At 48.2% G+C, this 13,087-nt stretch overlaps 1 protein-coding gene across 10 annotated transcripts in view; it reads right to left on the minus strand.

The window, feature by feature from the left end:
• Window positions 1-13,087, minus strand: part of PHACTR4 (phosphatase and actin regulator 4) — a 71,220-nt gene that overhangs the window by 26,149 nt on the left and 31,984 nt on the right. For 3 of the 10 annotated variants that reach the window (XM_056332807.1, XM_056332806.1, XM_056332805.1), the window contains exon 1: window positions 220-509. The exons of 6 other annotated variants lie outside the window; for them this stretch is intronic. In XM_056332807.1, coding sequence (XP_056188782.1) covers window positions 220-265 — 46 coding nt within the window. In that variant the 5' untranslated portion in view covers window positions 266-509. Of the gene's footprint in view, window positions 1-219; window positions 511-13,087 lie in introns of those variants that run through there. One more of the 10 variants, XM_056332816.1, reaches the window with a different exon arrangement.

Here is a 13,087-nt window from a genome sequence, read left to right on the forward strand (position 1 = left end):
AGATCAGCAGAACATGTTGCACAGCAAATCCATGTGACATGAGTAAGCGAAAGGAAGGAAATGGAGTTATTTCTCTGGTTTCTCTTCCCAGCTCCCCGAGTCGGACGCAGGTTACACAAGCCCCACATTCCACTCCTCCCAACTCCTCGGTTTCACCTGCAATCCTGCCCAGCCGCAGCCCCAGAGGTTCCTCTGTCTCCCTTGCCCTCCATTACTCACCAAAAGCAGCTGGATTTACCGGTCTCGAGAAGTGTGGCTGCCCCATTAGATTCTTTTCTAAGCAGCTCTCTGGGAGGAGGCGGGAGGGGGAGAGAGAGGGGAAAAAAAAAACCCCTATCCTGAGAGAGCACTTTAGTCCTTTAAAACGATAAATCCACGCTTCAGACTAGGAAAGAGCCCGGCGAGCGAGGCGGCTACCAACTCTCAGGGAACGGCTCAACGCGGGTCCCGTTCTCCCCGTACCCCATGGCCGGGCACTTGATTCTCATAAATAGGTGTCGGTGCCAGCTCCCTTCACGCAGGAATGCCTGTCATTCCAGAGCCGAGCTGGCTAGGGCTGAAGCTCAGGAAGGGGAGGAGACAGCCAGCCACGCTCCAGCCTCTTAGCTGCATAATCCAAATCATCAACACCCCTCGCTCCTTCCTCGCATCAAGTTGAGCAAGAAGAGAGAAAAGCTGGGAGCAAAGAGAGGGGGGAGACCGGCGTGTTTTGCTCAAGGAAGGGTTTGGAGAAACCATGCACGCCAAAACACGGAGGGGTTTCACCTCCCAAATGGAGTCAAGGAGGTACCACAGTACCTGAGCCTGCAAAATACAAACAAAGGCGGTCACGAATGGGAAAGTGTGGTGCTCTAACTGTCCTAGCAGCTGCACTATCCTGAGGAGTAAAAGACTGCCTGAGCTGATCTGCATCTAGCCAGCCGTATAATAAAAATACAATTTCATAGCAATTCCTCTCTCCACTAAAGTTACCAGGAAGAAAGGAAGAGCAGGGAGTGTTGTTTTCTCATTTAATTTGACAAAGGAAAATTTAAATTTAACATGGAAATGACAAGTCTATTTTTTATTTGTGTGTCACACCTTGTTGGTTAAGGTAACAAATATCCTCGTCAACATTTGCATCACAACAAAATAAGATCTCCAGAGTTTAAATGCGTCCACTTGGCTGCTTTTATTTGTCATCAAACTCTGTGTTAGGACTTCAGTGAACCTACAGATGTTTCCAACTGTTGTACACCATACCACAGAGTGGGAAGTTCTTTAAACATCCACAAGCTTAATCTTATCTTAGGGGAAAAGGCAAAACCGATTTCAAAAACACACAGGAATTTGCTGCAGCATCACACCACCGACTAGTTAGGAACCTGAGCCCATCCGACACATCCAGGTTTGCACTCTCCGGCTGTAGGAAGGGCGATCGGAAAAAGCAGTTTTAAACACACTGAGGTCCCTGTCCTTGTCAGGCCAGCAGCCGTGGTATTTCAGTATCGCCAAGTATTACTCCAGCAGCCAGGAAGAGTTCAGGACAAGCTCACTACTGCAGCAGTCCCAGTAGTAAAAACCTTCTATTCTGGGAAACAACAAAATCCAAGATTGTCAATTTGGGCTGGTGCAGCTGGGAACAATCAATGCTGCACAAGCCAGAACAGACACCCAAAGCAAGTGCCCGCTGCACAGTGGCAGAGATGGCCGGTCACAACCGCACGTTGCAGTGGCAGGCAGTTTTGCAGCCAACGCACCCCAGAAAAGGGAAGGAGGGAGTTTTGAAAGCTGGTCAAACTCCACCTGAGCCACAAACACACCTGGAAGATGTTGATGCTCTCAGTTCCTCCCCTAAGATACTAGACATGCCATCAGACAACTTGTAAATCCATCCTCTCTCCCAAAGCGCAGCTGTAAAAGCAGGGGAGGAAGCAGGACCCTTCTGCACCATCTCCACCTGCACCAGCACCCTGCTTGGCCCCGGAACCCTCGCCCGCTTAGCAGCCAGCCACCATCCCCAGGGACAGCAAGAGCACAGCGGCAGAAGCAGGTGGAGGAGCAAGGATCAGGAGACACGTGGAGGCGGAGGAGCAAATAGCACTCTCCTCCCTCACGCAGAACACATGGACCTTCCTGAAAGCGTTGCTTTTCTTGGCCTCCCACCACCAGACATCTCTGCGCTCGGAAGAAGAGTCTGCGTTCCTGCCTGGTCAGCCACAGCAGTCAGTCTTCCAAGTACTTTTGATTTTCATTGTGGGCAATTAACATACTGAATCACAGGCATGCTCCACCTCATTTAAGACTCTTTGCTTTGAAACAAAGAAAAAGCCATTTTAAAGCCATTTAAATATGCTGCCACCTGGCAGAGACCCACAAAGTTCGGGGGTACAGGCTGGAAGCCTTCTTCAAGTCTGTAAATCAGCTGTCCAGCTTGGAAGGAGGTCTGGAAAAAATATCCCTGCATCTGGGAATGCTACAGAACGCTAAACACTGCATCTAGGCTTGTCTGACTTCCAAGGAGATTAAAGCCATTGCATTTTATATTGCATTTGCTGTGAATTAAGAGCGCACAAAGCTCTGCTGCAGAACAGATGACACATGGTAGGTTGTTAAAGCACAGCAGCACAATCATATGCCTGACCCCTCATTTCTACATCAGTAAAACATGAAACATTAGCTTAAATTTCAATGAAAGATTTAAACGAACGCATTTAGACTCCCAGCAGCTGCAGTCCAAGAGCCCAAACAACAGTTACACAGGCTCTGGTGCCGCACAATAACTCACTAGGCTGTGAAAACACAATCATGCAACAGAGCCCTTTCACCTTTCTGTATCGGTGATCAGGCCTTAGGAACCATCACAAAGAGAACAAGACTATTTGACAAAGGCACTTACAGTCATTTGTACCAGAAGCGTTAATATTTGCTTCAAAACACAGAGCTGTGGTGCTCAAGGAGCAGAGAGATACAAACCTGCATTTCCAATTACAACTGGCTTTGGACTTCAAACATCTTTTAGGATTATCAGCCACAACTCTCTCTTCTTTGGGGCAGAAAAAACAAAGAGCCCACCAGAAGAGGGCTGACAAAACGCAGAAATCCAAACCAGAGGTAACACCAACATCATTACTTTCGAGCTGGACTCCTGGACAGAAAAACATGTTGGTCCATCCTTCAGCTCCACGTCAGGCAAGAAAGGTGCAAATTCTGCACCAGCAGACAACACCAAAAAAAATGTCCCTGTCTCACCTCCAGCCTGAGGACAGAGGATAAGAGCAGCCATACTTACTGCGCTCTTAAGTAATCCTTTGCATCCATAGTGCTTTGTTTCACAGCAAGGGGGTGGGAAATACGGGACAAAACAACCTGGCCAAGTTCCCTGCCAGCAGCACACGAAGAGCACAGAGCACCAGCACCCAGGGTTTAGCACCCTGTCTAGTGAGGTTGCCTCAGCTCTACCCAACAGCAGCGAGACAAAACCTCAGCCCTCATTCCAACTGAACATCTAGGATAAAGGAAAATCCACATTTCAAGCAAGGACAAGCAACAAACGTCCAGAATTCCCATAATAATGCAGAAGGGCCATCTGACTCAGCTGCGCAGCATCCAGAAGAAATGAGAGCAAAGCCTGGATGCCTCGGGGACAGGTGAAGACTTTTATGAGAAGGAAGAGCTCAGAATAGCAAAGAGCTTTTTACAGGAAAGCAGAAAGGGATACAGCTGTTGTCCCTTCCGTATCACCTTCTAAAAGCATAGTAACCAAGAAATCTCAGTTACATGAAAATTTCACAGCATTTCACGAGAGTCAGATGGCTAAAACAAAACAAGACAACTGGCCCAAGAAGCAGGGTACATCTCTGTCCTCTGAAGCTTCATTTCCTCTCCATCCAGACCAGCATCCCATTAAAAACCTGGCATTCACATGTTAATAGTCTGTTTATATACATTGTAAAAGGAACTCTTCTGGATTGTCTTACTTTAAAATCTAAGGAAGCCCATAATGAGCACAAATATTAGCTCCTCTAATAAAGACACTGTTGTTCACATTTCAGTTCACACCAACGTGAAACACCACATTCATCCGCAGTGACTCAGACATTTATGTTCCATGATTCAGCCACAGGAACATTAAAAGGATTCTTGCATTATCCCATCCGTGCAGACGGAGCTGTCTATTTAAAACCAGTGATACTGGGCGTTCTCCTTAAGAGCCCATCAGCCAAAAAGTCCACAGTAGCAGCGACAGGATGTTTAAGGCTCTTCCCTTGCCTTAATACTAACACAGGCCCACGGTACCACATTACCAGGAGGGTTGGCCGGGAGAAGAAAAAGTGGCAGCACCACGACTTTGGCTGTGTTTCACTACAATCTGTTTGCTAGCAATCCTCAGCAGCTTTGGCAGAACAAGGAGAATACATATATAAAAAAATAGTATGTATTATATATACCTAACAGCTCTGGCTACCTATGAAGATGGCCATTTCTGGGCCACGCTCCAAAATAGATGTGGAAGAGCTACCGACTGCGCCGGCCGCCCGAGGGGAAGCAAGGGGGTAGGAAGCTGGGCAGGCAATCGGAGAGGTCACAAGCCACCACAACGTGACGCTCTTCCTTTCTCCTCACATGGTATTAAAAGTCAGCCCAATACCCGGTGTGGAAATGGAAAATGGTTTATTTATAAGCCAGCTGGCATCGCATTGTTCAGGTTCTGTATACTTTGATGAAAGGGCACTGGTTTGGATGAGAGAGAAAAGTGAGGTAACCGCTCCTAAACCGCATGATTTCCTCCATGCTTCCTGTGACATTTCCAAGAGGGAAACTCCTATTTCCCAGAGCATTCCAGTCCCCTTGCCCCCACCAATTAGTCAGCGCAGCAACAGCAGCTGCTCGATCTCTGAAAGCAAAGGGCAGTGGATCAAACACACCGGGGACCATCTTGGTGCCACCACGTGTGTGCCGGCGGTGGGGGGAAGGCGAGCAGCCCACCACTCACCGGGACGGAGCGCAGCAGGAGGAAGAGCATCGCTGTGGGCTGCGCCACCGCCTCTGCCAACAAGCTGACTGACAGCACGTTCAGCCTCACATTTAGGAAGGGAAAACAAAGCTGAGAACATGCTCCTGGAAAGCCTCGTGATCGCAGCGGGTGGCTGGGACACAAGGAATCACTAACTGCCACGAGGACCCGGCTAAGGACAATTGCGTAGCAGGTCTTGGGGCCAGGAGGAGCTTAAGGCCAGAGTGTCTCCAAGCCTTGTTTTCCAGTGGAGGAAGCACAACTTTCGACGAGAGCACATTTTAGCCAGTAATGAAAATGTACCGTCTTCAATGCCTCCTCACCATTCACTAATTACAACATATGCTAAATAATTTCTTGTTTACTAGTGAGGGAATGCTAAGGAATGTGATCCTGACAAAATTAAAGATTCAGTCACATCTTGGCTAACTCGATGGCTGTGGTGATTCATGGTTATGCCATCTTGAGACAAGGGAACCTCCAAAGCTGACAAACTACTTTTTGGAGCACCTTGAAGCAGCATTAAAAGAAGCACTGGTCAGAAGCCAAAAGAAGCACAGATATAGGACACATTCCAGCAAAGCATCAGCATATTCCCAACAGTGAAGCACTTGGAGGCAGAATACCCATCTGCCACTTCCAGCTATATTATTAGGAACACATTAAGCAAAAACAGAGAAGAAAATTACATTAATTATTCCATTGTTTAGGGAAGAAGCAGGCATGGCATTTAGCTTAACTCTTGTTTAACCCTCTCCCACAGCAAAAACTAAGATACTCCAAGAAGAACCTGTAAATTGATATCACTTAAGGCTTCCCATTGCAAAACACAGGAGATAAAGAACGACAAAACTAACAAAGCTTCAGCAACAATCAAAAATACATTCTTCTCCTTTCAAATCTCTACCCAGCACGTGCTTTTAGGACTTGCCACAGCCCAAAGCAAGCTGCTGCAGGACAGATGGGCTAGACATCACATCCTCCACGGTAACGACCTTACTGGACAAACCTAACTCACACAAGACTTCACAGCTTTATACAGACATGATTCAAAATAACAGAGTCTTTTGGCAAAGAAGTAAGCCCATCTACGCCACCTATAAAACTGATGGGGCCAACTCTGTTAAACACTGCACTGGAGACTGCAAATTAACAGCAAGAATAGCAGTAAATACTCAACCTCTAAAGTAAGATTAAATTGAAATTAACCCTCAGAGGTAACGCTGTATTTTACTCCAGAAGTTAGGCTGCAGTGTATAGGTCAACAGTATCCCTGCTCGGATTCATTAAAAGACTCATGATCCCAAATTTCTCTTCCTACATCGAATTCTTCAAGATGACAAACAATTTAAGCTGAAAGCCTCTCTGCCCACACGGTAGCTGAAAAGGCAGCAAGATTTCTCTGTAAAGGTCTGGGTTCCTCTTTTTAACAATTTCACAAAAACCTCAGCAAGTGCATTTGTACTTCATATCCCAAGATAAAACTGCCGCAAAAAATTTCAGGACTTCCTCTGCCACCCCAACAGGCTCAATGCAGGCACACTGCACCAATAAGCCAAATTATCCTTCAACACCTAGAGCTCTTCAGTCTGAAGTTACATTTTTTCCAAATTACTGCATAAAGCCAGCCAGCGCCAGGGCATCCTACCATCCTTCACTCACTTGGCTCTGCCCAGGGAGGCTTACAAAAGCGCCTTGGTTTAGCTTTTGGGGAACACCCAACTTCCCCACCGCACCTGCTCTGCCTTAATTATTGACTAAGCTAGAAGCTCCTTATTAAAATGCAAGGCAAGTTTGGCACACAATCTCAGCTTCTGATCATCTCGAGCAGATACATTTGGAAGAAAACCCCAAATTCCCTGCCACGGTTCAGAAGTTAAAAGAAATGGCAGATAGATTCGGCTTAAGGCACTTAAATTCAGCAGGAAAAATACTTTTGCACCCGAGCAACTGAAAACTCCCATACAATTTTAAATTTTAAACCACAGCTTTAGATTCACACACACAAACATCAGGTTTAAAAGCTTCCTTCCAAACGTACTGTGTTTTTACAAGCTATTTCTACCCAAGTGAATCTAACAGGTAATTACAGGTTTGACCTCCTTCTATTGCACAAATATGCCTTTTGAAACAATGTGGATAAATATTTGCCCAATACAAGACAACAACTCCAAGAGGAACCATTCCAGTTTATCAACTTTGTGATTCATGTTGATACAAGCTTTATTCTCTATTTAAGGAACAAGATAACACTTAGGAAGTTCATCTAGCCAAATGTTTCATAGACCTACCAGGGACCACCCTAAACAGTGCCACATCCAGACCACGGTCACACCCAGGCAAGAGCCATCAACAAGACAGTGAGTGAACCCAACCTCAACTCTCCAAATATTTACTATTGCTCAACCAACAAGGTGTCTCCAAGCAGCAGCCAGGCTTAAGATCGCAACACACCGAGTAAAAAATTGCTGCTAGCGTGATTAAAGCAATGCTTGGGTTTGTGTCGTGGATCATCCCCTTCCTTACCCCTTTCGAACTGGCTCGCTCGGGAGAGAACGACGGAGGCCCGAAGGGGCTGAAAGCAAAATGTGAGCACCCTAATCAACCCCCTTCGGCTCCCCTCAGAATCCCAGCCCCTGCCCTGATGCTCCTGTGTTTTCTGCCAGCACCAGGAGCTCTTGTGGAAAGAAGACGTGGCAGCCATGGGAGCCATCCCAGAACAAGATGCAAAACGCAGACGTGACAATTGCATGCAGGCAGCTTGTGTCCCGAAACATACACACATCAGGTCCGCAAAACCAAACGCTGTTTACGCATCACGTTGACTCACACAAGCTGCAGAGACAATGCCATGGCAATTGTTTACAGTGTCAAGGCCATTTCACATAATTAAAGGAAATGTCAAGAGATGAGATAACACCAACGGTTCAGAAGGTACAGCTAATCGCAACCTTGTAAGCTGTTTTACCCCGAGTTGTTCCCCCCTCTTGCAGATGAGGGCTGTGGGAATGCGTGAAGGGTTGCACTTCACCGAATTTCACATCATTCCCTTGCTCCTGCACTTGTACAGCACCAGCAGCGACTCTTGCTTAGCAGCAAGTAGCACCACAGCAGAACAGTGGCTTGAAACCCCTTTCTAAGACTGTCGATGCTCCTGTCCACTCACACTTGGCACGGTTGAACGTGGGGCTGCAGATGGCCTCGTAGCACCACTGCAGGCACCTCTGCCCAGAGAAAACATGGTTAAACTGAAACAGGACTGCTTCTGCAGTAAGAGGTCTGACCATAGCCCAGCGTGACCGCTGTGGTCCATCAGGACAGGCTTGGAAGCAGCCAGCTCAAATGCCACCTGCTTGTACCAGCCATGAGCTCTGCAAGGGTGAGCATCTCAAATATTTACTCACCTCCTCAGACAAATTTTGCAGCGTAAGAGTTACAGCACACTACTATTTCAAGTACGTAAGCTAACAAGCTCACGGTCAACCCAGCTATGTGAGCTGTAGTCCCACCTTCCCTTGCAACGGAGGTAACCCCCAAGTCAGTGGGCCAGACAGAGCAGTGTGACCCACCTCCCTCCTGCCCAAGGCCGCCTTTGTAAGCATCACACCTACGTTAAACACCTTGAGATAGGGGCTCGGATCAAAGAATCACACGACAGAGATTAGGCAGCCACGGAGCCCCATGCTACATCCCATGGCTCCATGAGGTTACAATGCACGCTTCCCAGCACGCAGAGGTCAACACTGCTGATTAGGGAGAAAGACCTCACAGCACAAGCCCCCACGCCCCACCCCGTGGCCTCCACCAAAGAGCTCCTGCCTCAAAATCCGTAACATGCAAGACCGAGCGGCACCAAAACTCAAGTTCAGGGGTTTTCAACTTGCAGCAGGAAGAATAAGCAAGAACTATCTTTAAGGGGTCCAAAGAGAAGCCACTTAGAAAACCAATACATTTGATTAACCTCACAGGGGTCTCTGCCTCCTATCAGACAATGTTCAAAGGTGCACAAATTAAAAGTTGAAACCCATGGCTCCAGCAAGCATATTCTTCAAGCAGTAGTTACAGCAAGGATACATTAGAGCAAGCATTTGAATTGGTGCATGAAATTGGGGTGTGTAAGCGCAAACATTAAAGCATTTCTCCATGCACTTCACGTTTGAAATGGGGAGTTTGTTCTTGTGCTGGATTCCCATCTAAAAAAGCCTGCGCAAGGCGTTGGCTCCCTTGGTGTAAGAATGCCATCCCAGGGCTTCCCCCAAGCTCCCTGAAATTACAGGCTACGCCATCATCTAAATCCATTACCTTATCAACAGCAGGGCTAGCTGGCCCCTGGGCACCTAAACTGAAGCCCCAGCTAGTCCAAAATACTAGGTGGCCCCTTGGCTACACCAGCCCGCATCATCTCACTGCCGCCTTTGAGGCAGGCGGGACACAGGAGTCATTAGCAACCCTGAAGCACATTTCTGCTGTGAGGGAGCTCCACCAGCTTCCCAAGCAATTCTCACCTTCATCAAGGGAGCGGGGGTGGGGGAGGGGGGTTGGGGAATAAAACCCCACAAAAAAACCTGCAGTTCTTAATGAGATTCAGATCAGCCTTATAAAGCAAAAAAGAATCATAGCTTGGAAACTAAAAGCTGACTGACCCTTTAATGGAACTTTCCCTTATTTATGGAAATTTCTGGTTTGGCACAAGAACATCTGCTCATTTAGGGAGTGTTGTAGAAATCACTTCTATACTCTAGTGATGCTAAAAGAGGCCTGGTTTATTGTTAATTGAGCCTCTGGCTACAGACTAGAGAAAAAATTGTTTCCCCTGACTTTGAAACTCCAATTCTCATTCTCATTCTCACCAGGGTGTATTTACCTCTCACAACACTTGGTGGTCTGATTTCTGTCCGTAACTGCAGAACTGTGCCCTGCTGCAACCGAGGACATAACCTGACCTGGCAGCAGCAACGCCGCTGCTCCAGCTCATGACAAACCCCACAGAAACGTCAGGCCACTAAAACCTGGAGGTCTGTGGGCTCGACAGGAAAGCAATCCCGTCTGTAATGAACATCACCGAGCAACTGAACATGTGTTACGGCTTTTCTCCCTCCCCCCTAACAGGATCGTTCTGATTCTTGTGCTTGGTTCCCTTGAAATTTATCAGACTGTTCAAAACCAAACTCAAGATAATCCTTTTAAAACCCCCACCAGTTACTTTTGTTTAGAACAATTGCTACAGGCTATCAGGGATGCAGAATGAGGTTTTCAAACCAGAACTGATTATACTCTGGCAAATATGATGGCCCGGGAATGGTCTCTAGCACAGGAACTCGCTCAACTGCAGATTCTCGATGCCAGGAAGGCATGACGAAAGGAAGTCTCCTTTTATACTTGTCCTTGTTCTTCAGTTCTTTTCCTAAACATTTATTTAGGGATGAGCTCAAGAGATCTTGGCTGGGGAGGGCTGAATGGCTTCATAAGGCAACAGGGTGCTCATTCTCAAGCTCATTAAAAAAAAACACAACACAACAATCCAGCACCACTGGAAAACAGTGCCCCAGACACCACCTCCCAAAATTAACTTCAGGAAGCCTGATCAATACTTTATTCTGAACAGGAAAACAAGAAAAAGCCCTGAACAGATAGGGAATGTTGAAGGTGCCAGACTGACTAGTATAATCCCATTATAGAGTTATCCAGAGCAAGCAGTTTGCTCAATATTTGAGAGATAACAGGATTAACTTCATGTTCAACATCATTTCAGCCTAATAATTGCAGAATCACTCCGAAGGCCCTAATGTCATTGATTCAACAGGGGATTCCCATCAAACCCCCCACCAGCCCCAGCTTTGAAAGCCCCTTCATTAGCATCAGCATCTTAAGTTAATTACACTGAGACATTTTCCTTTCCTTCCCAAAGCAAAATGTAACTTAACCCCTGCAATGCTCAATCAGAACAAACTCCTGCCTTCCCTCCGGGAAGGGACATGTTTACTTTCCTAATCACCACTAACATCTCGAGATTTCACGTTAAGATCAAAGGGCTGGGGGGAGGCAGCTTTTTCAGCATTTCAGTTGAATTTCAACAAAAATCATGGCAGAGGCTGGTCACAGCCCTCTCAGTGATCAGGGGTCAGCCTCAGCCATCTGCCTACCTCCGCCTGCCCAGGGAGAGGGTGCTGATCTACCCTTTGAGATCCATCCCGGCAGATCCATCCAGCAGGGATCACCACCGAGGCTTCAGGAGCCACTTGCCTTGCCAAGCTGACTCCGGGTTCAGCTAGCCTTGGCGATGATCCCTTGCTGCCGCCGTGCTCAGGACTTACGGGGAAAACACACAAAGCAAAGAGCACACAGAGCCGTTTCCTAGCTGGCGGGAGCGAGCTGGGGAGCACCGCCAGAACCAGGCTGTGTTTTTCTACAGGATTCTTATACAGAGCACGGAAAATTATTAAATTCCACCTTTTCAAGCACAGAGGGAGGCTTTGGTTTGGATGCACTACACCAAGCAGGCCACCCTCATGTCCCTAACCTGATGCAACTGCAGCGCGGCGCTGAGTCACCCACTCCCAGCACCCTGCTGGCCCACTGCCTGTGAAGGTCACCATCCACGGCCACTGTGTCGCTGCATGGTCATGGTTTCTTTCAAACCCACCCCCACCCCCCAAAAAAAAATATGTGGGGGAACCCCAGGGCCCTGCCCGTGCAGGGGGGTGCCCTACAGAAATGCAGCTTTTTGGGGAAAGCACCCAGGTAGGGGCTGCGGGCACACCGTCCAGCATCTCTCCGGGATGAGGGTACGGTGGGTGCGCGAGGGGGGGCCCCACCGAGCCCCCTCCCCCCCCCCCGCCACCGCCAGTCCCGGTGCCGCCCGCCCCCTGGCGGCTGCAGCGCACATCCACACCCGCAGCCCCCCGGGGGGGCTTTGCGGGGTTCAGACCTGGTGTGGGGGATACACAGCCCGGGACAAATCCGCACCCCAGCAGCGGGCCAGTGCAGGAGGCTGGCGGTGGGGGTCCTGCAGCGCTGGCCTCCACCAGACCCCTCACGAGGGGCTGAGCCCCGTCCCAGCGGGGAACCCACCGCCCCCGCAGCAAGCATCCCCGCTCATCCCATGGGAGAAGGCACACACTGGCGAGGCGACATCTCGGATCTCAGCACCAATTCTGGCCTCTTTACGTGACTTTAGCACAATTTGCTTCTATTTCCATCTCTCCATTTCTCCAGCAACCGCTCTGCGAGCTGCCAGCTTAGCAGTACGCCTGGGACGAAGGCAGGATGACACTGACAAGAGGACCGAGACACTGCAAGGAAAGCGTAACAGCTGAGTTACACCAACATACGAACCTTTATCTTACACAGCCATAAACCAAGCTCTAATAGACCCTGAATCTGTAAAGCTCAGCTCAGAACGGCCCGAGTACCAACCAGCTAAATGGGTCTAAAAGTGGAATTTAGTAACTCCTATAAATATTATTTTTAATGTACAAGGAAATATAATTTTATCATAGCCCAGCTGGTAAGTGCTTCAGAAATCTTAAAATCTCTGCTTCATAAAGCAAGACAAAACGTGGCTGGGTTGAAGAGCAATATTCTTCCCAACCAAGCCACAGTTATGGCTCGTCCCATCTCATCTGGATTGGTGTAACCTGCAAAAAAAAAGCCACCACCACATCTCTGGTTTCTTGTTGCACTCCAGTGTTTTAGGAGACAAAAGACACCTTCAGAAATCAGGGCCAGGCTCCTTTTCAAGACAAATGAGAAAGAAACAGATAAAGCGGTGACGTCAGCCGTGACCCTGTGGATGTGTTAGCCACCGGACTGCAAGTCTGGACCAGCCCTGCAGCCCGCGGGGCCAGGGCAGCTCTGAGCTGCCAGTGTCTCAGCTCACACTATTTACAACTCACAAAGGCAGCAACGTTAATGAGAACATCCAGTATTTTGTTTTCGAAAAGCCAGGTTTGCCATTCAGCCTGGACGTGCTGCTGCTGTGTGAGCTAAGAAAAACAGCAATAACAAAAATCATTTATACTCAGCCCACTTACCCTCTGGTTCCAGTCAGGCTCCTCTTCCACCCCCAACCCCAATAAAATCAGCTACTAA

The sequence above is a fragment of the Falco biarmicus genome, chromosome 3 (genome assembly GCF_023638135.1).
Source record: "Falco biarmicus isolate bFalBia1 chromosome 3, bFalBia1.pri, whole genome shotgun sequence".
Taxonomy (NCBI): domain Eukaryota; kingdom Metazoa; phylum Chordata; class Aves; order Falconiformes; family Falconidae; genus Falco; species Falco biarmicus.